The 27,814-nt window shown below is 39.2% G+C and overlaps 1 protein-coding gene across 4 annotated transcripts in view; it reads left to right on the plus strand.

Annotated features, from left to right (window-relative positions):
* Positions 1-241: 241 nt before the first annotated feature.
* The window catches only part of Pyroxd1 (pyridine nucleotide-disulfide oxidoreductase domain 1), a 30,418-nt gene continuing 2,845 nt past the window's right edge, over positions 242-27,814 (plus strand). For 2 of the 4 annotated variants that reach the window (XR_011394645.1, XM_070104575.1), the window contains exons 1-9: positions 242-398; positions 3,539-3,646; positions 6,138-6,338; positions 7,329-7,542; positions 8,721-8,875; positions 10,734-10,911; positions 13,420-13,524; positions 15,806-15,936; positions 16,558-16,768. Coding sequence is in view for 3 of the 4 variants with exons in the window: in XM_070104575.1 (XP_069960676.1) it covers positions 3,575-3,646; positions 6,138-6,338; positions 7,329-7,542; positions 8,721-8,875; positions 10,734-10,911; positions 13,420-13,524; positions 15,806-15,936; positions 16,558-16,768 (1,267 nt within the window). In the remaining variant the exon portion in view is untranslated. Of the gene's footprint in view, positions 399-474; positions 503-1,521; positions 1,681-3,538; positions 3,647-6,137; positions 6,339-7,328; positions 7,543-8,720; positions 8,876-10,733; positions 10,912-13,419; positions 13,525-15,805; positions 15,937-16,557; positions 16,769-27,814 lie in introns of those variants that run through there. The other 2 variants (XM_070104576.1, XM_070104577.1) reach the window with 2 other exon arrangements.

The following is a 27,814-nucleotide window of genomic DNA, read 5'->3' on the forward strand; positions in this document are numbered from 1 at the left end:
GGAAATAAATTACTCTGACTTTTTGAAGGGCTATCATGGGGGGGGATAATTTACACTCTGTATTATAATTGTACTTATGTGTACTCGTGCCTAAATAAATTTACTTATTACACAACCTCAGATTAAGTCAATATCTTTTTTCTGTATTCAGGGATTTAGGGCTTACTAAAACTGGACTTTTAGTGAGATCTATCAAGTTTTAGTGGCCCTAAATAACCCCAACAAAAAGTACAAGTTTTAGTGGCCCTAAATAACCCCAACAAAAAGTACAAGTTTTAGTGGCCCTAAATAACCCCAACAAGAAGTACAAGTTTTAGTGGCTATAAATATCCCCAACAAGGACTTAGGTTTAACATCTTTATTATGCAAGAAAAGTGCAAGTTTTGGTGGTCTTAAAAGTAATAATAATAATCTTTATTTCCACCAATGTGACACAGCAGAAACTTTCCTAGAGTTGACGTCTCATTTTTGCCTCAACATCAATCACAAATTTCCTGGTTTTGTGTGTTTTCTATATTTTATATGTATAATAATTGTACATGTATACCCATGCCTAAATAAGATTACTAGCTCATTATGATTGTAACCAGATATAAATATGTAAATAAGACTGGGCCATGGGGGCGTTGACCCCCAAAACCCTCTCCAGGTTTACTCCAGGTATACCTAATGGAAATAAGTCACTTTGACTTTTTTTTGGTTATACTGGTGGGTAATTTACACTGAATGATAATTGTACTTATATATACCTGTGCCTAAATGAAGTTATTTACAGTTGGCGCACTTTTAGTTAGCTCCATTTTCCGCTCTGTGGATATTTCTTTAACAGGTTTTAGTGGGTATGTGGTTGTTAAACTCAGGTGAGGGTGTGGGGACTGTGGGCATCCTGCCCTGCTGGGGTATGGCGAGGGAGGAAGAGGTCTACCTACAGATAAATGGTATAAATTACCAACACGATGGAAAAATATCCACAAATGCAGTATAATGAGGATCTTATAATATTACAATTGTGCTGTTATTATATCAAGAGGTCTACTTGATTTAGTTGGGAACATCTAGTATCTGTTTCTGTTTGAAAAAAGATTACTGTTCGCTTTTCTTTCATGGTACAGCTTTGGGCAATGTCTTCCCCGTACAATGACCATAATGGAAATAAGTCACTTTGACTGACTTTTTTGGGTTATCCTCGTGGGTAATTTGCACATATGTCACTATGTATGATAATTGTACTTATGAGTACATGTACCTAAATGAAGTTTACTTTTCTTTACTTTACATTACATGCTTTCTATTCTTTTCTAGTCTAGTTTTTTCTTTTCTTTTCTCATTTTTCATTTATCTTTTCTCTTCTTTCTTTACTCACTCACTATACTGTGCAAACTGTCAGTGTCACAACCCTTAACAAGTAGTTATAGTGATACATCTGTTATATAGACCTGACTGACATTATTGGTACACTATATAGAAAGCTTCTGCTTATGTAGAGCATTTCTGATAACTTAGGTTAATTTTGTCCCACAGAATGCCACCCATACCAGTCACTTAACACCCAGGTACCTACTTACTGCTAGGTGAACAGTGACAGAAGGTGTAAGGTGACTAACATCCAGGCACCTACTTACTGCTAGGTGAACAGGGACAACAGATATAAGGAAACAGGCCCAGCATTTCACACACACTGTAAGTGCGTTAGTCGGGGCCTAGCAAATTGCGCTTATCCTGAATAAGAAGAAGCCTCGTATATAATTTTAAGGCTTTACATTGTTTTGTATGGTAATCCTCTAGAGGCTTTCCACTTTCTTGTTCTTTTTGTTAATACAGTACTGTTTTGTATATTAAAATAATTTTTTTTTTATTTTTGATAAATCTTATAATAGGTTTACCATTGTTTTCTATAATACAGTAGGTCACCTGAGGTGCTCAGTGATAATTTTACTGGAGATGTGCGAATTAAAGCCAGACAAAGTTAGTTTAATATGTTTATTATGCACCCCATACCCATCCTGTGGGCGGTAGTCAAAATATTACAGAGGTACATAATTGGTCCAGAGACCGGGCCACAAAGTTTTGATTGGTGAACAAGTTACAATGGTAATGAACTAGTATTTACATGTTTATATCTGGTTACAATCATAATGAATTATTTATGCAGACATGAATTAAGTCACACACACACACAGTTTTAAGTGGCAATGAGTTATTTACAGTGGGCAAAGTCAGGGTATTTTTCCAGGTTGGTTTGTAATGTATACCACTATGGATAAAATACTAGCCAGAGAAACACTGCTTAATTGAACTCTGAATCAGACCAATTTGCTTGCTCTTCCACAGTAGCTGTACATGACCTCTTTGGGTTTAGCTTTCTTTGTCCATAAGAAAAAGTTGGCCATCATGGGTTAATAATCTGCATACAGTTTGTCTTCTTGACTTACTGGTACAGTAGTGTAAAGTTGAAAAAGGCAACTTTATTTGGATTACTAACACAGGTTAACATTTGCAAGTCACACTACACACATATATATACGTATATATATATATATAGTATATTATTTTCATTGTAATCCTTAGGTCCTCTTCTTCAGGATGCCACCCACAGCAGTCTACTGTTTACTACTAGGTAAACAAGGACAGCAGGTATATGGCAACATGCCCATATATCTCGCCTTGTCTGGTACAGAATTTGGGGTCTTGGACAATACTCTGCGAAGATTGTCAGGTTGTCCCGAAAGCCCAAGATCTATTAATATGTTGTCCTGTTCATCAGAGACCATGCCAGACTCTGTTGGCTTGCATAGTACTGCCTCATGCTTGCAACTGAAGGACCCGAATTCGATCCTGGGGTTCATGGAGACATTAGGCATGTTTCTTTAGACCTGCTGCCCATGCTCTCTTAGGCACCTGGGAGTCATTTGATTGTTGGTGGCTTTCTGGGGAACAGGATCAAAAGCATTAATGAAAATAAACCAGACTGTTTGGCTTTCTTTGATTACTATCTTCCTGTGTTAATAATCCTAATGAAATCATCTTCAACTTTATATTGAACAAGAATATGCTAAATACAAAAATTATGAATAAAGAAAAAGTACCTTACATTGTATATAACCTTATTAAAGATTTATAATTATCATTATTATTATTTTATTTTAATCATTATTAATACAGTGGACCCCCAGTTTACGATATTATTTCATTCCAGAAGTATGTTCAGGTGCCAGTACTGACCGAATTTGTTCCCATAAGGAATATTGTGAATTAGATTAGTCCATTTCAGACCCCCAAACATACACATACAAATGCACTTACATAAATACACTTACATAATTGGTCGCATTGGGAGGTGATCGTAAACCGGGGGTCCACTGTACTGTATAATTATTTGCTAATAATAGTAATAATAATAATAATTCCTGAACCATTTTTTCGTCTCCCCATGTTGTACTAAATGACCCTTACTAGCTTAGCATTTTCATTAATATTCTAGTGTAATACAGAACCAGTAGAACAGTAATTCTCAATATTTTCTTTTTTTTTTTTGAAGGAAAGAAGTGAGTATCTTGTGAAAGAAGAGATTTCAATGGAAGACATAGAAAACTATACATATGTTATTGTGGGAGGAGGTATAGCAGGCGTTACATGCGCTGAACATGTAAGTCTCACCTTATACTCGCCTTTTTTTTTTTTGGCAGGGGTTGAATCTCAACTCCTGGCCCTGCCTCTTAAATTGCCACTTGCCAATTTCACTCATGGCCTCGTGGGCTCTGTCATACCTGTGCCTAACACTGTGCATGGAGCCTGCCTCCACTGCTTCATCTAGATCATTCCAATTCCCGACCATCCTCAGGCTGAAGAAATACTACCTGACAATCCTATCCTCATTTGTGTCTTTAACTCTCAACTGTGTCTCTGAGTTCTTGTTTCTCACCTGTCAAACAGCCTGTCCCTGTCTACTGTATTAGTTTTCCCTGAATATTTTGTAATATACTAACAGTTGTCTGGTACATTTGTCTGAAAAATATGATTTATTATCATTTTCTTCTGGTATTTTAGCCATAAAGTATGCCCGAAATGCCTAGCCATGCTAAGCATTCTAGTGGTACACTCTGTAATCACAATTTTACTACATGTAAACCAAACACTAACCAAATTTCTGTAAACTCAGCATTGTAATCCTTATAGAGAATAAACTTTGAATTGAATAATGCAAGTGCATATACAGGCAGGCCCCACTTTACAGCACTTTGCTTTACAGTGTTTTGGTAATACATGTACAGACACTTTCAATTTTACCTATTCTTCATTTATTCAGATTTCCTACAATAAATATATTCTCCACTCACTATAAGCTAAGAACAAAAATATTTTAAGGTAAGTAAAGTATGTACTTTACTGTATATGCACTTTTTAGGGTTAGCTCTATTGCTCACTTAATATATGATAGTGTAAACATTTATCAGACTTTTATATGCATTTGAAAGTGAGAAAAAGCTATCGTTCATTTTGCACCAGTAACTCAGAAACTAACCTGCTTTATAAGCAGGGCCCCTCTGTATTAAAGTTTATATTCTGCATATTTTCTACATATATACATGTACTGTACCAGTGTGAACTTTCAAGTAATCCAGAACTTACCTATATATTATTTCTTTTTAACTCATTATTTTATTTACTTGTGTCTTGATTTTAAATTCTAATATTAAGTCAAAGTTTAAGAATGGCCAAAATGCTCTACATAATAATTGGCTTTTCAAATATAGCTTATACCTGTTTTGTAACTACAGTGGACCCCCGGTTTACGATCAGCTCCCAATGCGACCAATTATGTAAGTGTATTTATGTAAGTGCGTTTGTATGTGTATGTTTGGGGGTCTGAAATGGACTGATCTAATTCACAATATTCCTTATGGGAACAAACTCGTTCAGTACTGGCACCTGAACATACTTCTGGAATGAAATAATATTGTAAATCGGGGGTCCACTGTACTTATAGTATAACATTTTTTATTTGTAACTATTGTATGCTCTAGATAAGATAAGATAAGATTTCGTTCGGATTTTTAACCCCAGAGGGTTAGCCACCCAGGATAACCCAAGAAAGTCAGTTCGTCATCGAGGACTGTCTAACTTATTTCCATTGGGGTCCGCAATCTTGTCCCCCAGGATGTGACCCACACCAGTCGACTAACACCCAGGTACCTATTTGCTGCTAGGTGAACAGGACAACAGGTGTAAGGAAACGTGTCGAAATGTTTCCACCCGCTGGGAATCGAACCCGGGCCCTCCGTGTGTGAAGCGGAAGCTTTAGCCACCAGGCCACCTTTTTATATTCATGTTGATTGTATCATATACAGCCTCTCCTCACGTAGTGACATACTTGTTTACTGACGACTTGGATTTATGACGAGCCCTCTGATCAGTATGCATACGTAAATAGTGTATATTAGTGCTAATTTCTTCTATTATGTTTATTACAATATATAGTATAGTACACTACTGTATAAACATTTAAAAATATACCAGAAATGTTATAAATGGTGCAAAGGTGATATTAAAACAATATCAAGGACAGCTGACACAAATCCACTACCATTATAGTATGCTCCTCACTTAGCGATGAATTCCTTTACTGATGTGGTCTTAGGAACGGAACTCTGTTGTTAAGTGAGGAGAGGCTGTATTAAAAAGCCTATAGTCATGCAATACATAATAATAATTTTCATTTTTAGAATTGTATCCAAAAATACAGATGTATACATTACTCTTGTTATAATTTGTATTTACTGCTAAGTTAATAAGGGCAGTAATTATAAGAACACTTGACAGAGTTTCTCACCCTGCCCAAGATGTAATTTACAGTGGTGGACTAACAACTGGTTACCTACTTATTGTTAGATGAAAAGGGGGACATTTTTTAAGACATCTCTCTCATTGACCTAACTTCTCTCAAGGGAGGCTCCTTGATGCCAGTGAGAGACTCTTGATCCAAGGAGTTGGGCATGTCTTCTCTTTCCTTTGATCAAACCTGTTTAATTCCTGTTCCCCAGTTGCTTTCTGAATTCTAAAGGTTTAGTGCTTCCATTAATATAATAATAATTATGAAACTAGTAATAATAATAATAATGAATGTTACATCTTTGCAGTTATATATTTTGCACCCTGAAGCCAAGACTGTCGTTATTACTGCCACATCACTTATAAAGGCAGTTACAAACGTCTTGCCTCTAACCAAAACCTTGGATGCCTTTGATGTTGAAGAACGACCAGCAGAGGAACTTGAGAATAACTGCCCAAATGTAACAGTCGTAAGAGACACTGTTGTTCGCCTTCATGCTGAGAAACAGGTGAAGTAAATTGAAAAAACAAGTTTATTAATTTAGAACACATGAATAACAGAAATAGATTTGCACATTTTTTAGGAAGCTGAAAAAGATCTGAAATTTTTTACAAAATAAGTAAGTTCAATATTAATATACAGGTACTCCTAATTTAACAACCTAGTTCTGTTCCTAAGAGTAGGTTGGTAAGCGAATTGGTCGTTAAGCGAGGAGCCGCCTCTTACTGATACCTCAAGCATGCTGTACTGGTAGTGGGTTTGTGTCGGCCATCTTCAAATATTGTTTTAATGTCACCTTTGCACCATTTGCAACATTTTTAGTATATTAAAAATAGAATTAGGCATTAAAAAATAATAAAAAAGTAACATACACATCTAGTACACTGATTGGAGAACTGGTCGTAAGTCTGAGCTGTCGTTAAACAGGTAGGTCGTTAAGTAAGGAGTTCCTGTATTTTGAATTGTAGTATTGGCACTCCTCTAACAAGATAGCGATGGAGTAAGTGCTGATGAAAGTGTTTCTCCTTTTTCAGGTCACCCAGCCTCAGTGGGAGGCAGTCAGTGTGTTAAAAAAATTGATATGTTTGTAGTGATGACAGGAATAACATTGAGAAATACTATACTATTTAACTGCAGTACATTAAATCTTTCATATTTGTAGCCCTCTAAGAGATGGGTGCTTTGATGCCAGGGAAGAGCTCTTGTTCTGAAGAAATGGAGCTGCTCTCTCCTTGGATCAGACTTCATTACTACACCATGTTAATGTTTTTTAACATGCTGGCTATCTCTCACTGAGATAGGGTGACCCGAAAAAGAAATGCTTTCACCATTTTTCACACTATCACCTTCTTCCCAGAGATGCATAGATATGACAGTTTAGATGTCCCTCCAAACAGTAATATCCCAAACCCCTCCTTCATGAATAGTAATGATATAGGTACACTGTTCTGCATTTATGAACATGTTTGACCTAGCAATTTATATATGAATTTTGCAGCATGTATACACATCTGCAGGAAGAGTTTTCTCCTATGAAAAGCTATGCATCTGCTCTGGAGCCAGTCCCAAGCTGGTAGAGAATAGTCCACATGTTGTCTGTATAAGAGATACAGAGTCAGCACAGCAGTTCCAGTCTCGTATTAAAGATGCAAAAAGAATTCTCATTGTTGGAAATGGAGGCATTGCCACAGAAATGGTTTATGAAGTCACAGGTAAGTTCTTGTAGGTTTTGCGAGTTGTGTTTAGTGTATCTATGGAGTCTTGAGGGAAGGACTCAGCAGTTCGCATCTGTTTGGTAAATGGACACAGGTGCAACTAATGTGACATTTTATTGTGGCAACGTTTCACTCTCCAGGAGCTTTGTCAAGGCTTGACAAAGCTCCTGGAGAGCAAAACATTGCCATGATAATATGACACATTAGTCCCTTTACCCAACATTTTGCTGGTTTACTTGGAGTCTACCTGGAGGATGTATCTGTACATTACAGATCACTGTGTATATTCAAAATCACTCAACATAGGTTGAAAATGGTCTGGTGACACCAACAAATTGTGGAAAAGGATGCTTGTGTATAGTTCAGGAGATTTATTAAAGGATATTAAAGGATTTATATTTATTCAAGAATTTAATAAATATCCTGAATTATACACAAGCATTTTTTCCTCACCCAGCATAGTTGGTGGTCAGACTTGCAACTCTCATCATTGAGGGTGGTGGTTCTATTACTGGAAGGAGGATTGAGCCTTCATTGCTTCACCTAGAAAGGTTCAGCCAGCACACATGGACACACTGCATAGCTTCATCAGTGCTGTTTTGTTTGCCTGATACACTTACAGTATTTTATGATATTTAACAAGATTTGCATTGTCAAGTATGGTAGAGCATTAATTATCCTGTTCTCAGTTATTCAGCTTCCAACATTATCCAGTGGTTTGGTTTGATCTTCCATCTAAACTGATAATACAAAGAATAACAAGGCACAATAACCTGCCCGGAACAATACACAAATAACTCGCAGAGAGAAAGAAACTTATGACGACATTTCGGAATGTGCAGAACAAAGGGAACAATAAATGATGTGATGATTCTGTCCCCCAGAAGTGCCAGATAATCCATGATCTACTGTATAAATATATAAATAAGTCTCCTAAACCTTCATAATGAATGGAGTTGGCTCATTGGCTATGCATATAAGTCTAGTAATGACTACCACCAGTTCAAACATTCCTCATGATGTTGAATTATAAATTACTGCTGAAACATTTTATAGAGGTTCCTGTGCAGTTAACTTCTTGATCCCAATTTTTGATGCTTTTCTACAGTGTAACACTTTTTAGACTCATGTGCAGTGTATCTTTACTTGGAGATTATTTCTCTCATTTGTTGCAGGAATACAGATTATATGGGCCATCAAGGATAAGTACACAACAGCAAATTTCGTTGATGCTGGGGCTGCAGAATTTCTTAGGCCAGAATTGGATAAGGAGAAAACAGAGAGTATTACACCAGTCAAGAGAAGGAAGTACATTGTAGATAAGATTGAGGTTTGTACTGAAGACTCTTGTACTGATATTTATGTAGGTGGTCTTACAGCTATTAATATTTGAGCTCTTAATTTTATTCAACACTTGTCTTTTTTTCAGTCGATGCTTGATGACCCTAAGAACAAAACACATTCACCGTCACTTTTTCCTTAGCTGTTTTTGCCAAAAACTTGATTGTCTTGGATCTACCAAAACATCATCTAGTTAATTATGGATTGATGAATTAGACACATGCACAATATCTGGGTATATTTATTTGTAGAAGTTTCACCATCCAGTGGCTTTATCAATACAATACATGAACATAATAAGATTGTTTTTCAACATACCAGTCATGTACCGAGGCAGGGTGACCCTACACAAAATGCTAAACAAGTGGTCGGTACTTTAGGTTTGATTATCAGGAAGACCAGATAAACTCTTTCTTTCTTTCTTTCAACACACCGGCCGTATCCCACCGAGGCGGAGTGGCCCAAAAGGAAAAACGAAAGTTTCTCATTTTACATTTAGTAATATATACAGGAGAAGGGGTTACTAGCCCCTTGCTCCCGGCATTTTAGTCACCTCTTACGACACGCTTGGCTTACGGAGGAAGAATTCTGTTCCACTTCCCCATGGAGAACCAGATAAACGGGCCGCAGGGGCATTGACCCCCGAAACTCTCTCCAGGTAAACTCCAGGTAATACCCTAGGTAGTAGGTTGGTAGACAACAACCGCCCAGGGAGGTACTACCGTCCTGCTAAGTGAGTGTAAAATGAAAGCCTGTAATTGTTTTACATGATGGTAGGATTGCTGGTGTCTTTTGTCTGTCTCATAAACATGCAAGATTTCAGATATGTCTTGCTACTTCTACTTACACTTAGGTCACACTACACATACATATACAAGCATATATATACACACCCCTCTGGGTTTTCTGTTATTTTCTTTCTAGTTCTTGTTCTTGTTTATTTCCTCTTATCTCCATGGGGAAGTGGAACAGAATTCTTCCTCCGTAAGCCATGGGTGTCGTAAGAGGTGACTGAAATGCCGGGAGCAAGGGGCTAGTAACCCCTTCTCCTGTATATATTACTAAATTTGAAAGGAGAAACTTTCGTTTTTTTCTTTTGGGCCACCCCGCCTTGGTGGGATACTGCCGGTGTGTTGAAAGAAAGAGAAAGTACAATATATACAACACAAAACCTGCCTTCTACATATTTCACATATATTACAAAATAGCTCGCTGGTATACTGCTACTAGTTAATTAAAGTTAGGCCATATGAAATACGTATCCACAGCAGTGGGTCTCCATGACCCACATAGGCCCCACATAAATACTAGGGCCAGGCCCAGTGCTAGGGCCAACTTAAAGAGTACAAAAAATTTTGCCAAAAACAACATATGGCCTAAGCATTACCAAAAAAACCACACACTACTTATCTGCAACCTTGTTCCAGCAACCTTGCTCAAGCACATCTTTCCAGCAACCTTATTCTGGCACATCTTTCTAGCAACTTTGTTCCAGCACATCTTTCCATCAACCTTGTTCCAGCACATCTTTCCAGCAACCTTGTTCCGGCACATCTTTCCAGCAGCTCTAGAGTGCTAGTGTCTGCACACCCATCTCTTAGTCCCCTGTCACATCTCTCTCAATCCCCAGTCACATCTCTCTCAGTCCCCCATCACATCTCTCTCAGTCCCCCATCTGATATGTGTCTGTCTACTGTTCAATTTGTGTCCACTTAAGCACTTACAATATTTTTAATGGATCTTCAGCACACTACAAACACTTTATATTATAAATTTATTACAACAATGCAGTATCCTGCATAATAGTAGTCTAAGTGGAATAATTAACTCAGTAATATGTTTGAAAGGGTGGCAGAACAGTACCGGGAGGAGCCCTTGGACCAGACTGGCATACTGGACTAGAATTGAAGGGTTGTCACCAACGCAAAGTTTTCATAGAGACGGAGGTGGAGCTCAAGACTATACTAGAACCTGCAGCTGTTAAACAATATGGAAAAACAGTAACAAAATTAAATTCTGAGGAGGGTAAGTACTCTAACTTCGGTGACTTCTAGAAAATATATTTCATTAATGTAATATCTATGATAGTTATTGTTTTAGAAATTTTGAATGTACAAGAGGGCTGTTTACTAAGAAGATTCCAATGCTTAGAATCTCAAATTTCTTTTGTATTTATAGTATAAAGATTTTTTAATACAAATTTAGTGACATTTCCTGCATTCAAAATTATTTAATGATACTCTAGTATAAAATACTATGAATAGGAGCAAGTGGAGGCAAATGGTTTTTATGACCTGATGTGGTGTTGGAGTGTGAGCAAGGTAACATGTAGGGACTCAGGGAAACCAGTTAGCTGGACTTGAGTCCTGGAGGTGGGAGGTACAGTTCCTGCACTCTGAAGAAGGGGTGGAGATATGGCAAAGATATGTAATGCAAGCATGCCTCTAGAAGACAGTGATGGAGTGAATGATGGTGAAAATGTGTCTTCTTTTTTGGGTCACCCTACCTGAGTGGGGAATGGCCAGTGTATTAATAAAAAACTACAGTATTTTCTCATATCCGAGTGTAACTACAAAAAGAATTCCCATTTTATGGTACAGGAGGGCCCTGCTTATAAGAACATAAGAAAGAAGGAACACTGCAACAGACCTACTGACCCACGCGGAGCAGGTCCATGTCCCCCCCCCCCGGATTAGACCAATGACCCACCCCCCAGATTATCCCAATGACCCACCCAGTCTGGTCATCCCCACTCAAGGATGGAGCACTGTACCAGACCCAGCAGCACAAGCTAGTCAGGTCCAACTCACACCCACCCAGGCCACTGCTGTACAGCAAATCACAGTTCTTTTTCATTTTTAAATTCATATAAATGCCTGATAACATGTTTACACTATCATATATTACATTAGCAATAGAAATAGGCACAAAAAGAAAGACAAAGTAAAATGCACATACAGTACACTCATTACTCACTTTAAAATATTTGTAATCTTAACGTAGGATGAGAGGTGAGTAGTATTTATTATAGGAAGTCATTAGGTGTGATAGCCCGCCTAGCTACCATACCTCACAGTTACGTTAATTTGTTTTACTATATTTGTATGTATTTTGTTTATATGATATGTAGTGTGTTTTTTATATACTAATTTAAAAAAAATGTCATAAGAACATAAGAATGTAGGAACACTGCAGAAGGCCTACTGGCCCATACGAGGCAGGTCCTTATCAAAACGACATCTACCTAAAGCTACCCAAGAAATAACTCCCATACCCCATGACACCAATCAAACCCAGCCCCTCCCACTCATATATTTGTCCAGTCTCTTCTGTTGCTTACACTTACCTCAAACTTCTACTCTCCTTACCTACTTCAACTTTGTATTGGACTGATGAAGCCACTGTGTGGCGAAACGTTTCTTCAATAAAGATTCCCATGTGTTGCATATCTCAATTCTTCAGAACAAACACAGCTGAATGACTTTGAGAAATATTTTCCTCCACACTATATACAGTTGGAAATGGGTGTCTGCAACTCAGTTAAGAGAAGGCCAAGACACAACCTGGAGACAGAATGGAGAACCGTTCCCAACCAGGTCTAGTATGTGATGAATGGTTTGAAAAACCGACAAGTTGAAGATTGAGACACTTATGCAGCATATGGGAATCTTTATTCAGAAAACGTTTCGCCACACAGTGGCTTCATCAGTCCAATACAAAGAGGAAGGCGCAAGGAGAGGAGGAGTTTGAGGTAATCAGTCCCTCAGCCTGGAGTCGATGAGTTCAGTCCATCAATCTTGTAGAATGTACGAATGTCGTAGATGGATTAATGAAAATATCTATAATAATGTAATATACAACATTTAATGTACCCCAGAGAGAGATTATTATTGTTATTATGCTTATTGTAAATAACAAAAAGGCACAATACCGTGACTGGAACGATACACAAATAACCCGCACATAAAAGAGAGAAGCTTCTCTCTTTTATGTGCGGGTTATTTGTGTATGCTTATTGTCATTGACATGCCTTGTTCACTGCATTTAATTGCTTCTAATTTGGCATATGACTCCTCTTTTTATCACAACTACCCTTAGATGTCATTGTAACACAAAAAAAATATATATAGAAAATATGCGATAACTTTAAAACACTTGAAACCTTTGAAAAGTTTCCAGACATAATCAGGAGAGACGCAGAGCTCATGGAGGATGTAAACAGTGGATGGGTGGTGCGCAGACACCGTAATAGTGAATCAGGAACCCTACAAATGAATTTTTGGGTATAATTTGAAATGTCCGTATTAGTGAATCACCATGAAGCAGGGCCCTCCTCCACGCTTTTCTACATATAGCACTGTACTATTGTTCTACATAGTATTGTATATTATTATTTTTTATAGATCATATTAGTTATACATATGGGGAAATTTTTCTTAAATAATTGTAAGGCTAGGCTTAAGGAGTAGAGTGTTCCATTAAGATTACTTCATTGTAGTGTTCATCAATTTGTCCTCCTTTTACACAATTCAGAGGACTGGCCTGTCTACGTAGAACTTACGAATGGAACAGTATATGGATGTGACTTCATTGTGTCAGCAATTGGTGTTACACCCAATGTCTCTGTTTTCTTACCAGGTAAGATGCTGTTCAATTCTGTTTCCTCTTCTTCTGGTTCAGTATTGATAATACAACTGTATAGTCAGGTATTAGACCTTGAGTACACTCCATATACAGCTTCTCCTCACTTAGCAACGTACTCATTTACCGACGATTCGGACTTACGACGGGCTCTCTGACCAGTATACATACCTAAATAATGTGTATTAAAGCTGATTTCCTCTGCTCTGTTTAATACAATATACAGTACACTACTGTATAAACATTTTAAAATATACCAGAAATGTTATAAATGATGCAAAAGTGACATTAAAACAATATCAAAGATGGTTGACACAAACCTACTACCATTATAGTATGCTCCTCACTTAGCGGTAAATTCATTTACCGATGTGGTCTTAGGAACGGAACTCCGTCATTAAGTGAGGAGAGGCTGTATACTATATCCTAGTGTGTGTAAAAGCTTACTCATGTGCACACTATCAAAGCCTGTAGAAATTACTCATGGGTGTACCATAGACTAAAAGCTATTTGTGTGCGTACACTATATACTTATACACTAATCATAGACTGTACAAAATACTGTTGTACATTTATGGGGTAAATGTACAAAATACATACTATTGTACATTTATGGGGTAAATGTACAATAGTACTTTGTGAATAAGAGGAAGCTATATCATTTATATTTGCTGTTTAGAGGGACATCTAAACTATCATATTTGTGCCCCTCTGGCAAGACAGTGATAGTGTAAATCAGTGTTATTCATTAATTTTTGCAAGAGAGCCACTTCGGTTAAACACATTGATTGAGAGAGCCGCAGCTACTGCAAGTTAGCGTAACTCAACTAAATTAAGTAGTACTGAGCTGCTAGTGCAATATAGTAAATGAGAAAAATTAGACATGGTAATATTAGCCTGCATATCTTGTTATTAATAGTGGCTCGCAAGCCGTGCAATGAATACCACTGGTGTAAATGATGGGGAAAAATTTTCTTTTTTGGGTCACCCTGCTTCAGTTGGAGACGGCCAGCATGTTAAAATATTAAAAGAGGAAAACAAAAATCACATATAGTAAAAATAGTTCATATTTCTGCTGTGGGACCCAACTAATGTACATTTTAGTGCATTTTTTTTTTTGTGACGTGTTTAATGTCAATTTCTTAACACTTTAGATTTTTACTCAAATTTTATTTTCTTTATTTAAAGTAAGGTTAAGTTAATTCAGGTTAGATTAAGAAAGGTGGGGTTGGGTTAAGCTAAATTACATATACATACCTCTATCCCTGGCTTACTTTAAGTCTGCCCTAAATGTTTATTTATTGGTGGTATCTGTAAACTCTTATTACATCATTATTATTACGATTGCTTGACGTTCTGCTGTATTATGATTATTATCCTGTAAAGTAAAAGGACACAAGTGCAACTAATGTGACATTTATTGTGGCAACGTTTCGCTCTCCAGGAGCTTTATCAAGCCATTACAAACAATACATGGACACAGAGGGTATATAAAGGCTCAGAGTGAGGTGAATACTAGTGAGGTACCATTTCGATGTTCACTAGTGGTAGTAGTAGTAGTAGTAGTAGTAGTAGTGGTAGTGACAAAAGTAATACAATATGGTAGAGCAATTAATTCGTACATGAGTAAAAGGATATAAAAGCTATTACTCACTCTGAGCCTTTATATACCCTCTGTGTCCATGTATTGTTTGTAATGGCTTGATAAAGCTCCTGGAGAGCGAAACGTTGCCACAATAAATGTCACATTAGTTGCACTTGTGTCCTTTTACTTTACATATTGTCGGTAATTCTACCAACTTTATTACGATTATTATCCTACCCATGCAACTTTTAATTTTGACTTGTACATAAATAATTTTAACAACCAGTTCTATTTACCTGTAAGCTGTGAGCAAAACCTGTACATGTATATATATATTTTCTACACTCTTACCTGTCAATAGCATATATTAAACTTATAAAGTAAAATAGTGTATTTTTTATCATTAAGTAGTTTTAGTCCTAGTTTAATATATAAAAATTTGGGCCACTTACCTTTTATATCCTACCTCACTCCCCCCTCCCACCCTTTTCCAATATTTCTATCCTTACCCATCCTTCTTCCTTACCCATCTTACCAAAGACTCTGGTCATAAGAATCGAATATAAGAATGGGCTGATGGACCACGAGGGCTTACTTTAATTTTACACCAATGCCCCCATGGTCCCTACTACAAGAATCATTCTTTTCATACTTCATAACAGTTTCATAATTCTTGTGTTATATATGCCGAAGGGAACAAGTTAACAGTTGGTGATGATGGTGGACTGCTGGTTGATGACAAGATGAGAACATTGGAGAAAGATGTGTTTGCAGCAGGAGATGTTTGCACACCTAATTGGCAGCTGGCACCACACTGGTTTCAGGTTAGTTCTTAGACGTAATGGAGATGGCAGATTAAAGGGAAGTTGGTTAGCCAACTTGAGTCCTAAAGGTGGTAAGCATCAAGAGAAACCTAGGGCTAAGATTCATAAATAAGGTCTTGAGGATATCTCTCCAAGAGAGAACCCACAGTAATGGATTTAAATTAGATAAGTTTAGATTTAGAAAGGACATAGGAAAGTATTGGTTTGGAAATAGGGTAGTTGATGAGTGGAACAGTCTTCCTAGTTGGGTTATTGAGGCTAGGACTTTGGGTAGTTTCAAATTTAGGTTGGATAAGTACATGAGTGGGAGGGGTTGGATTTGAGTGGGACTTTCACATCAGAGCTTATTTCTTGGGTAGCATTGAAAATTGAGTTGGACAAATGTTTTGTTAGTGGGATGAATTGTAAAGGACCTGCCTAGTATGGGCCAACAGGCCTGCTGCAGTGTTCCTCCTTTCTAATGTTCTTATAATCAAAATGCTATATAAATATCTGCACGCCTCTGGCAAGGCAGTGACAGTATGAATGATGGTGAAAGTTTTTTTGGGTCACCTTCCCTCAGTGGGAGATGGCCAGTGTTTAAAAAAAAAGTGTTGAATGTATTTTCCATTTTGTTTTCAGATGCGTCTCTGGACACAGGCACGCCAAATGGGGTCATACGCTGCAAAATGTATGTGGTCATCCCTTGCTCAAGAAGAAGTTTACATGGATTTTTGTTTTGAATTGTTTTCTCATGCCACCAAGTTTTTTGGCAACAAGGTCATCCTTCTGGGGCTCTTTAATGGACAAGGGCTAGATAGGAAATATGAAGTTCTTCTAAGATATACTAAAGGTAAATTATAATGTGTTTTGGGCAATGAAAATCATAGTTGGAGGAAGTGTGTGTATTAGGTTACATATTTATCATTACAGGAGGGCCCTGTTTTAAACTTTTGCTAATGCAGTGGTTTTCAGTTATACCCGTTCTTCATTTATTCAGACTTCCTACAACAAATATATTCACCACAGTATAAGCTAAGGACGAAAATATTTTAACATAAGAACATAAGAATGTAGGAACACTGCAGAAGGCCTACTGGCCCATACGAGGCAGGTCCTTATCAAAACGATCTCTACCTAAAGCTACTCAAGAAACAACTCCCGCACCCCCCAACACCAATCAAACCCAGCCCCTCCCACTCATATATTTGTCCAGTCTCTTCTTAAAGCTACCCAAGGTCCTAGCCTCTATCACCCCACTGGGAAGACTGTTCCACGCATCTACACCTCTGTTAGAAAACCAGTACTTACCTATGTCCTTTCTAAATCTAAATTTATCCAACTTAAATCCATTATTCCTGGTTCTTACCTGGTTCGACACCCTCAGTACTTTATTAATGTCTCCCTTGTTTATGCCCGTCATCCACTTATACACTAAGGTAAGTAATGTGTCCTTGGTAGTAGGTTGGTAGACAGCAACCACTCAGGGAGGTACTACCCTCCTGCCAAGTGAGTGTGACATGGAATCCTGTAATTGTTTTACATGATTCTAGGATTGCTGGTGTCTTTTTCTCTGTCTCATAAACACATGGGCTACCAGGTATAAACATAAGAACATAAGAAAGGAGGAACACTGCAGCAGGCCTGTTGGCCCATACTAGGCAGGTCCTTTACAATTCATCCCTCTAACAAAACATTTGACCAACCCAATTTTCAATGCCACCCAAGAAATAAGCTCTGATGTGCAAGTCCCACTCAAATCCAACCCCTCCCACTCATGTACTTATCCAACCTAAATTTGAAACTACCCAAAGTCCTAGCCTCAATAACCCAACTAGGTAGACTGTTCCACTCATCAACTACCCTATTTCCAAACCAATACTTTCCTGTGTCCTTTCTAAATCTAAACTTATCTAATTTAAATCCATTACTGCGTAGGTCACTGTGTAGGTCACACTACACATGTATATATATTATATTATATTTTTTTTTCAACAAGTCGGTCGTCTCCCACCGAGGCAGGGTGACCCAAATACGTATATATATATATATATATATTTTTTTTTTTTCAACAAGTCGGCCGTCTCCCACCGAGGCAGGGTGACCCAAATACGTATATATATATATATATATATTTTTTTTTTTTTTCAACAAGTCGGCCGTCTCCCACCGAGGCAGGGTGACCCAAAAAAGAAAGAAAATCCCCAAAAAGAAAATACTTTCATCATCATTCAACACTTTAACCACACTCACACATTATCACTGTTTTTGCAGAGGTGCTCAGAATACAACAGTTTAGAAGCATATACGTACGTATAAAGATACACAACATATCCCTCCAAACTGCCAATATCCCAAACCCCTCCTTTAAAGTGCAGGCATTGTACTTCCCATTTCCAGGACTCAAGTCCGACTATATGAAAATAACCGGTTTCCCTGAATCCCTTCACTAAATATTACCCTGCTCACACTCCAACAGATCCGAACCCTTGACTGGTCCGAACCCTTGACTGGTCCGAACCCTTGACTGGTCCGAACCCTTGACTGGTCCGAACCCTTGACTGGTCCGAACCCTGGACTGGTTTCAAACGGTTTCGTGCACTACCTAGCAGGTTATTAATAGAATTTTCAAGAGGTTGCTAGTAGAATTGCAGTAAATCAACCATTCAAATCATTATGAAGCTGTGTGTAGTCTGTGGTCAGTCAAACAAACAGGCTTCCACATGCATAAATTGTCATTTTTGTGGAAATTGGTGTCACGCCACTTGTGCAGATATCCAAGAACTAGCTACAAGCAGTATTAAAACAGGGAAGTGTTTTTGGGTATGCCCAAATGAGATAAATCTGTGGACTAAAATCACAAGGGTATTAAAAGAGGTCAACATCAAAGCTGCTTTCATAGAAAACCTGGAAGCTTTCTACAACAGATGGGAACATAAAAAGTCTGGGCTGAATGGTACTGCCCTTGATACTGGCCATGTAGTCAGAAACTGTAAGGCTGGAGATGATGTCCTGGTAGTCAGTAAATGGGGGGCTGATAGTGCTGTCCTGGGAGACAGTAATGGTGAAGCTGGAGGTGCTGTCCTGGGAGACAGTAATGGTGAAGCTGGAGGTGCTGTCCTGGGAGACAGTAATGGTGAAGTTGGAGATGCTGTCCTGGGAGACAGTAATGGGGAAGCTGGAGATGCTGTCCTGGGAGACAGTAATGGTGAAGCTGGAGATTTTGTCCAGGTAGTCGGGAATTATATGCAGGAAGGAATACATATAAATGACCTCATAGGGGACAGGAGCCATAGTAAGGAAACAAGTGTAGTCAAAGATAAGATAAAACCAATATTGCAAATTAGAAATACCGCAGGAAATAGCAAACAAGAGGACTCCACTAGCAATAGTGAGGATATATTACCAAAAACAACTGGTGGGAGCTCCATTGTTGGTGCTAGGGAGGATAGAAGTAAGACAGGGAAACATGCACCAACAGGGAATACAGTCACAGAAACCCAAGGCAAACGGAAACCAAGCCTGTGCACATACTATGCACTCGGTATCTGCTGGCATGGGAAATCTGGAAAAACAGATGGGACGTGCAACTATGACCACCCTAGAAAATGCCATACCCATATGACAACAGGAAAATGCAAACTCCCTTCCTGTAAGCTTTTTCACCCTGAACTGTGTACCTCTTCAGTACAGGAAAGACTGTGCTATAACTTAAATTGCCAGGCATACCATCTAAAGGGGACAAAAAGATACAAAACATCCAGGCCATGGGAAAACCTGGGTAGCCACAGCCACTCAAGAAGGAGAGGTTTTTTAGTGCCAGGAAGGAAAAAAAACTGGCAGGAAATGGCAGAAATCGTACACCAAATCCAGTCATTCCTGGAGTGGAACCACAGTCGATGGCCTCCACTCCAAACCAACAGATACAGATACTAATGCCGGAAAAAAAATCCCCCCCCAGTACCAACAATACCACCAGTCCGATAACATTCTTCTTTGCAAATATACAGGGTCTAAAGCCAGCAACAAACAACAAAATACCTTTCATCCGTGGACTGCTCGCAGAGGCAAAGGCAATGTTCGCGGCTTTCACTGAGACCCACATAAAGGATCACTTGGACAACGAAATATGGATCCCAGGTTACAACCTATACAGATGTGACAGAGTGAACAGGCAAAAGGGGGGGGTTGGCCTGTACATTGCAGAGTCACTTGTTTGCACAGAACTGCTAAATGCCTCAAATGATGTAGTGGAAGTTTTAGCAGTAAAGGTCGAGAACCAAAACCTAGTCATTGTGGTAGTCTACAAGCCTCCGGATGCAACATCCCAGCAATTCAAGGAACAGCTGTTAAAAATTGACCACTGTCTGGAAAACCTTCCAGCTCCTGCACCAAACATCTTGCTCCTGGGGGATTTCAACTTAAGGCACCTAAAATGGAGGAATATAGCAAATAATATTGTTGCAGTAATAACACCAGGAGGCAGCTCTGATGAAAACTCACACTCACGCGAGCTTTTAAATCTCTGCACAAAATTCAATTTAAACCAGCAAATAATAGAGCCTACTAGACTGGAGAATACACTAGACCTCATCTTCACTAACAATGATGATCTGATAAGAAATGTTACCATATCAAAAACAATATACTCAGATCACAACATAATTGAGGTTCAGTCATGTATGCGCGGAGCCCCAGACCAACATAATGAGATTAGTCACGAGGGAGCATTCACCAAATTCAACTTCAATAACAAAAACATAAAGTGGGACCAAGTAAACCAAGTCCTAACCGATATAAGCTGGGAAGATATACTAAGCAGCACAGACCCCAACTTATGCCTAGAACAGATTAACTCGGTGGCACTCGATGTATGCACAAGGCTTATTCCTCTAAGAAAAAGGAGGAGTAGATGTAAAACAGAAAGAGACAGGCGCTCCCTTTACAGGCGACGGAAAAGAATAACAGAGCGGCTAAAAGAGGTCAATATATCTGAAATGCGTAGGGAGACACTGGTCAGAGAAATAGCAAGCATCGAACTTAAGCTAAAAGAATCCTTTAGGAGTCAGGAATCGCGGGAAGAACTAAAAGCCATAAATGAAATCGAAAGAAACCCAAAGTATTTCTTCTCCTATGCCAAATCAAAATCGAGAACAACGTCCAGTATTGGGCCCCTACTTCAACAAGATGGGTCCTACACGGATGACAGCAAGGAAATGAGTGAACTACTCAAGTCCCAATATGACTCAGTTTTTAGCAAGCCGCTAACCAGACTGAGAGTTGAAGATCAAAATGAATTTTTTATGAGAGAGCCACAAAATTTGATGAACACAAGCCTATCCGATGTTATCCTGACGCCAAATGACTTCGAACAGGCGATAAATGACATGCCCATGCACTCTGCCCCAGGGCCAGACTCATGGAACTCTGTGTTCATCAAGAACTGCAAGAAGCCCCTATCACGAGCCTTTTCCATCCTATGGAGAGGGAGCATGGACACGGGGGTCGTCCCACAGTTACTAAAAACAACAGACATAGCCCCACTCCACAAAGGGGGCAGTAAAGCAACAGCAAAGAACTACAGACCAATAGCACTAACATCCCATATCATAAAAATCTTTGAAAGGGTCCTAAGAAGCAAGATCACCACCCATCTAGAAACCCATCAGTTACACAACCCAGGGCAACATGGGTTTAGAACAGGTCGCTCTTGTCTGTCTCAACTATTGGATCACTACGACAAGGTCCTAAATGCACTAGAAGACAAAAAGAATGCAGATGTAATATATACAGACTTTGCAAAAGCCTTCGACAAGTGTGACCATGGCGTGCTAAAGGAATAACAGGAAAAGTCGGTCGATGGATCTATAATTTCCTCACTAACAGAACACAGAGAGTAGTCGTCAACAGAGTAAAGTCCGAGGCAGCTACGGTGAAAAGCTCTGTTCCACAAGGCACAGTACTCGCTCCCATCTTGTTCCTCATCCTCATATCCGACATAGACAAGGATGTCAGCCACAGCACCGTGTCTTCCTTTGCAGATGACACCCGAATCTGCATGACAGTGTCTTCCATTGCAGACACTGCAAAGCTCCAGGCGGACATCAACCAAATCTTTCAGTGGGCTGCAGAAAACAATATGAAGTTCAACGATGAGAAATTTCAATTACTCAGATATGGTAAACATGAGGAAATTAAATCTTCATCAGAGTACAAAACAAATTCTGGCCACAAAATAGAGCGAAACACCAACGTCAAAGACCTGGGAGTGATCATGTCGGAGGATCTCACCTTCAAGGACCATAACATTGTATCAATCGCATCTGCTAGAAAAATGACAGGATGGATAATGAGAACCTTCAAAACTAGGGAGGCCAAGCCCATGATGACACTCTTCAGGTCACTTGTTCTATCTAGGCTGGAATATTGCTGCACACTAACAGCACCTTTCAAGGCAGGTGAAATTGCCGACCTAGAAAATGTACAGAGAACTTTCACGGCGCGCATAACGGAGATAAAACACCTCAATTATTGGGAGCGCTTGAGGTTCCTAAACCTGTATTCCCTGGAATGCAGGAGGGAGAGATACATGATTATATACACCTGGAAAATCCTAGAGGGACTAGTACCGAACTTGCACACGAGAATCACTCACTACGAAAGCAAAAGACTTGGCAGACGATGCACCATCCCCCCAATGAAAAGCAGGGGTGTCACTAGCACGTTAAGAGACCATACAATAAGTGTCAGGGGCCCGAGACTGTTCAACTGCCTCCCAGCACACATAAGGGGGATTACCAACAGACCCCTGGCAGTCTTCAAGCTGGCACTGGACAAGCACCTAAAGTCAGTTCCGGATCAGCCGGGCTGTGGCTCATACGTTGGTTTGCGTGCAGCCAGCAGCAACAGCCTGGTTGATCAGGCTCTGATCCACCAGGAGGCCTGGTCACAGACCGGGCCGCGGGGGCGTTGACCCCCGGAACTCTCTCCAGGTAAACTCCAGATCGTCAGGTCCCAATTATCATTCGTCTCCATTCACTCCTATCTAACACGCTCATGCACGCTTGCTGGAAGTCCAAGCCCCTCGCCCACAAAACCTCCTTTACCCCCTCTCTCCAACCCTTTCGAGGACGACCCCTACCCCGCCTTCCTTCCCCTATAGATTTATATGCTTTCCATGTCATTCTACTTTGATCCATTCTCTCTAAATGACCAAACCACCTCAACAACCCCTCTTCTGCCCTCTGACTAATACTTTTATTAACTCCACACCTTTTCCTAATTTCCACACTCCGAATTTTCTGCATAATATTTACACCACACATTGTCCTTAGACAGGACATCTCCACTGCCTCCAACAGTCTCCTCGCTGCTGCATTTACTACCCAAGCTTCACACCCATATAAAAGTGTTGGTACTACTATACTTTCATACATTCCCTTCTTTGCCTCCATAGATAACGTTTTTTGACTCCACATATACCTCAGCGCACCACTCACCTTTTTTCTCTCATCAATTCTTTGATTAACCTCATCCTTCATAAATCCATCCGCCGACACGTCAAATCCCAAGTATCTGAAAACATTCACTTCTTCCATACTCCTCCTCCCCAATTTGATATCCAATTTTTCTTTATCTAAATCATTTGATACCCTCATCACCTTACTCTTTTCTATGTTCACTTTCAACTTTCTACCTTTACACACATTCCCAAACTCATCCACTAACCTTTGCAATTTTTCTTTAGAATCTTCCATAAGCACAGTATCATCAGCAAAAGGTAACTGTGTCAATTCCCATTTTGAATTTGATTCCCCAAAATTTAATCCCACCCCTCTCCCAAACACCCTAGCATTTACTTCCTTTACAACCCCATCTATAAATATATTAAACAACCATGGTGACATTACACATCCCTGTCTAAGACCTACTTTTACAGGGAAGTAGTCTCCCTCTCTTCTACACACCCTAACCTGAGCCTCACTATCCTCATAAAAACTCTTTACAGCATTTAATAACTTACCACCTATTCCATATACTTGCAACATCTGCCACATTGCTCCTCTATCCACTCTATCATATGCCTTTTCTAAATCCATAAATGCAATAAAAACTTCCCTACCTTTATCTAAATACTGTTCACATATATGCTTCAATGTAAACACTTGATCTACACATCCCCTACCCACTCTGAAACCTCCTTGCTCATTCGCAATCCTACATTCTGTCTTACCTCTAATTCTTTCAATTATAACCCTACCGTACACTTTTCCTGGTATACTCAGTAAACTTATTCCCTATAATTTTTACAGTCTCTTTTGTCCCCTTACCCTTTATATAAAGGGACTATACATGCTCTCTGCCAATCCCTAGGTACCTTCCCCTCTTTCATACATTTATTAAACAAAAGTACCAACCACTCCAACACTATATCCCCCCCTGCTTTTAACATTTCTGTCATGATCCCATCAGTTCCAGCTGCTTTACCCCCTTTCATTCTACGTAATGCCTCACGTACCTCCCCCACACTTACATTCTGCTCTTCTTCACTCCTAAAAGATGGTATACCTCCCTGACCAGTGCATGAAATTACTGCCTCTGTTTCTTCCTTAACATTTAAAAGTTCCTCAAAATATTCTCGCCATCTACCTAATACCTCCATCTCCCCATCTACAAATCCATACTTTCCCTAGGCTTTCTTAACTTGTTTAACTCGCTCCAAAATTTTTTCTTATTTTCATTAAAATTTCTTGACAGTGCCTCTCCCACTCTATCATCTGCTCTCCTTTTGCACTCTCTCACCACTCTCTTTACCTTTCTTTTACTCTCCATATACTCTGCTCTTCTTATAACACTTCTGCTTTGTAAAAACCTCTCATAAGCTACCTTTTTCTCTTTTATCGCACCCTCTACTTCATCATTCCACCAATCAATCCTCTTTCCTCCTGCCCCCACCCTCCTATAACCACAAACTTCTGCCCCACATTCTAATACTGCATTTTTAAAACTATTCCAACCCTCTTCAACCCCTCCACTACTCATCTTTGCACTAGCCCACCTTTCTGCCAATAGTCGCTTATATCTCACCCAAACTTCCTCCTCCCTTAGTTTATACACTTTCACCTCCCTCTTACTTGTTGTTGCCACCTTCCTCTTTTCCCATCTACCTCTTTCTCTAACTGTAGCTACAACTAAATAATGATCCACTATATTAGTTGCCCCTCTATAAACATGTACATCCTGGAGCCTACCCATCAACCTTTTATCCACCAATACATAATCTAATAAACTACTTTCATTACGTGCTACATCATACCTTGTATATTTATTTATCCTCTTTTTCATAAAATATGTATTACTTATTACCAAATCTCTTTCTACACATAGCTCAATTAAAGGCTCCCCATTTACATTTACCCCTGGCACCCCAAATTTACCTACTACTCCCTCTATAACATTTTTACGCACTTTAGCATTGAAATCCCCAACCACCATTACTCTCACACTTGATTCCAAACTCCCCACGCATTCACTCAACATTTCCCAAAATCTCTCTCTCTCTCCTCTACACTTCTCTCTTCTCCAGGTGCATACACGCTTATTATAACCCACTTTTCACATCCAATCTTTATTTTACTCCACATAATCCTTGAATTAATACATTTATAGTCCCTCTTTTCCTGCCATAGCTTATCCTTCAACATTATTGCTACTCCTTCTTTAGCTCTAACTCTATTTGAAACCCCTGACCTAATCCCATTTATTCATCTCCATTGAAACTCTCCCACCCCCTTCAGCTTTGTTTCACTTAAAGCCAGGACATCCAGCTTCTTCTCATTCATAACATCCACAGTCATCTCTTTCTTGTAATAAAGTTGGTAGAATTACCGACAATATGTAAAGTAAAAGGACACAAGTGCAACTAATGTGACATTTTATTGTGGCAACGTTTCGCTCTCCAGGAGCTTTATCAAGCTTGATAAAGCTCCTGGAGAGCGAAATGTTGCCACAATAAAAATGTCACATTAGTTGCACTTGTGTCCTTTTACTTTACATCTCTTTCTTATCATTTGCACAACATCCACGCACATTTAGACTTCCCACTTTGACAATTTTCTTCTTCTTATTCTTTTTAGTAATCTTTACAGGAAAAGGGGTTACTAGCCCATTGTTCCCGGCATTTTAGTTGACTTTTACAACACGCATGGCTTATGGAGGAAAGATTCTTATTCCACTTCCCCATGGATATAAAAGGAAAAGTAATAAGACCAAGAACTATTAAGATAAAATCAAAGAAAACTCAGATGAGTGTGTATAAATAAATGTGTACATGTATGTGTAGTGTGACCTAAGTGTAAGTAGAAGTAGCAAGACATACCTGTAATCTTGCATATTTATGAGACAGACAAAAGACATCAGCAATCCTACCATCATGTAAAACAATTACAGGCTTTCGTTTTACACTCACTTGGCAGGACGGTAGTACCTCCCTGGGTGGTTGCTGTCTACCCATCTGGGGTTTCTTCTGTTTTCTTAATAGTTCTTGTTCCTCTTTATTTCCTCTTATCTCCATGGGGAAGTGGAACAGAATTCTTTCTCTGTAAGTCATGCATGTTGAACATTAAAATGGTATAAAATACCGACAGGTTGTTAGGTAAGACACATATGCAACAGTTAGGTATCTTTATTATGAAACGTTTCGCCTACACAGTAGGCTTCTTCAGTCAAGTACAGAAAAGTTGATAGAAGCAGAAGATACTTGAAGACGATGTAATCAGTCCATCACCCTTAAAGTTTTGAGGTGGTCAGTCCCTCAGTCTGGAGAAGAGCATTGTTCCATAGTATGAAACAATATGGAGAAGAAGTGACAGGATGGAGCTTTTATAGCGCCAGGAGGTGAGACGTAGGCCACTAGGAGAGGTAAGAACTCAGATGTTGAAAGGTTAGGTCCCTCTCAAACCCAGCCCCTCTCACTAGTGGAAGTTGTCGAAGTTGATTGCAGGTCTGTACCAAGATACCCTTGTGTTGCAGTGTCTGACAGATTGAACATTAAAATGGTATAAAATACCGACAGGTTGTTAGGTAAGACACATATGCAACAGTTAGGTATCTTTATTATGAAACGTTTCGCCTACATAGTAGGCTTCTTCAGTCAAGTACAAAAAAGTTGATAGAAGCAGAAGATACTTGAAGACGATGTAATCAGTCCATCACCCTTAAAGTTTTGAGGTGGTCAGTCCCTCAGTCTGGAGAAGAGCATTGTTCCATAGTATGAAACAATATGGAGAAGAAGTGACAGGATGGAGCTTTTATAGCGCCAGGAGGTGAGACGTAGGCCACTAGGAGAGGTAAGAACTCAGATGTTGAAAGGTTAGGTCCCTCTCAAACCCAGCCCCTCTCACTAGTGGAAGTTGTCGAAGTTGATTGCAGGTCTGTACCAAGATACCCTTGTGTTGCAGTGTCTGACAGATTGAACATTAAAATGGTATAAAACACCGACAGGTTGTTAGGTAAGACACATATGCAACAGTGTGGCCTACGTCTCACCTCCTGGCGCTATAAAAGCTCCATCCTGTCACTTCTTCTCCATATTGTTTCATACTATGGAACAATGCTCTTCTCCAGACTGAGGGACTGACCACCTCAAAACTTTAAGGGTGATGGACTGATTACATCGTCTTCAAGTATCTTCTGCTTCTATCAACTTTTCTGTACTTGACTGAAGAAGCCTACTGTGTAGGCGAAACGTTTCATAATAAAGATACCTAACTGTTGCATATGTGTCTTACCTAACAACAAGTCATGCATGTCATAAGGGGCAACTAAAATGCTGGGAGCAAAGGGCTAGTAACCCCTTCTCCTGTATACATTACAAATTTAAAAAGAGAAACTTTCATTT

This window comes from Cherax quadricarinatus, chromosome 93, assembly GCF_038502225.1.
Source record: "Cherax quadricarinatus isolate ZL_2023a chromosome 93, ASM3850222v1, whole genome shotgun sequence".
Taxonomy (NCBI): domain Eukaryota; kingdom Metazoa; phylum Arthropoda; class Malacostraca; order Decapoda; family Parastacidae; genus Cherax; species Cherax quadricarinatus.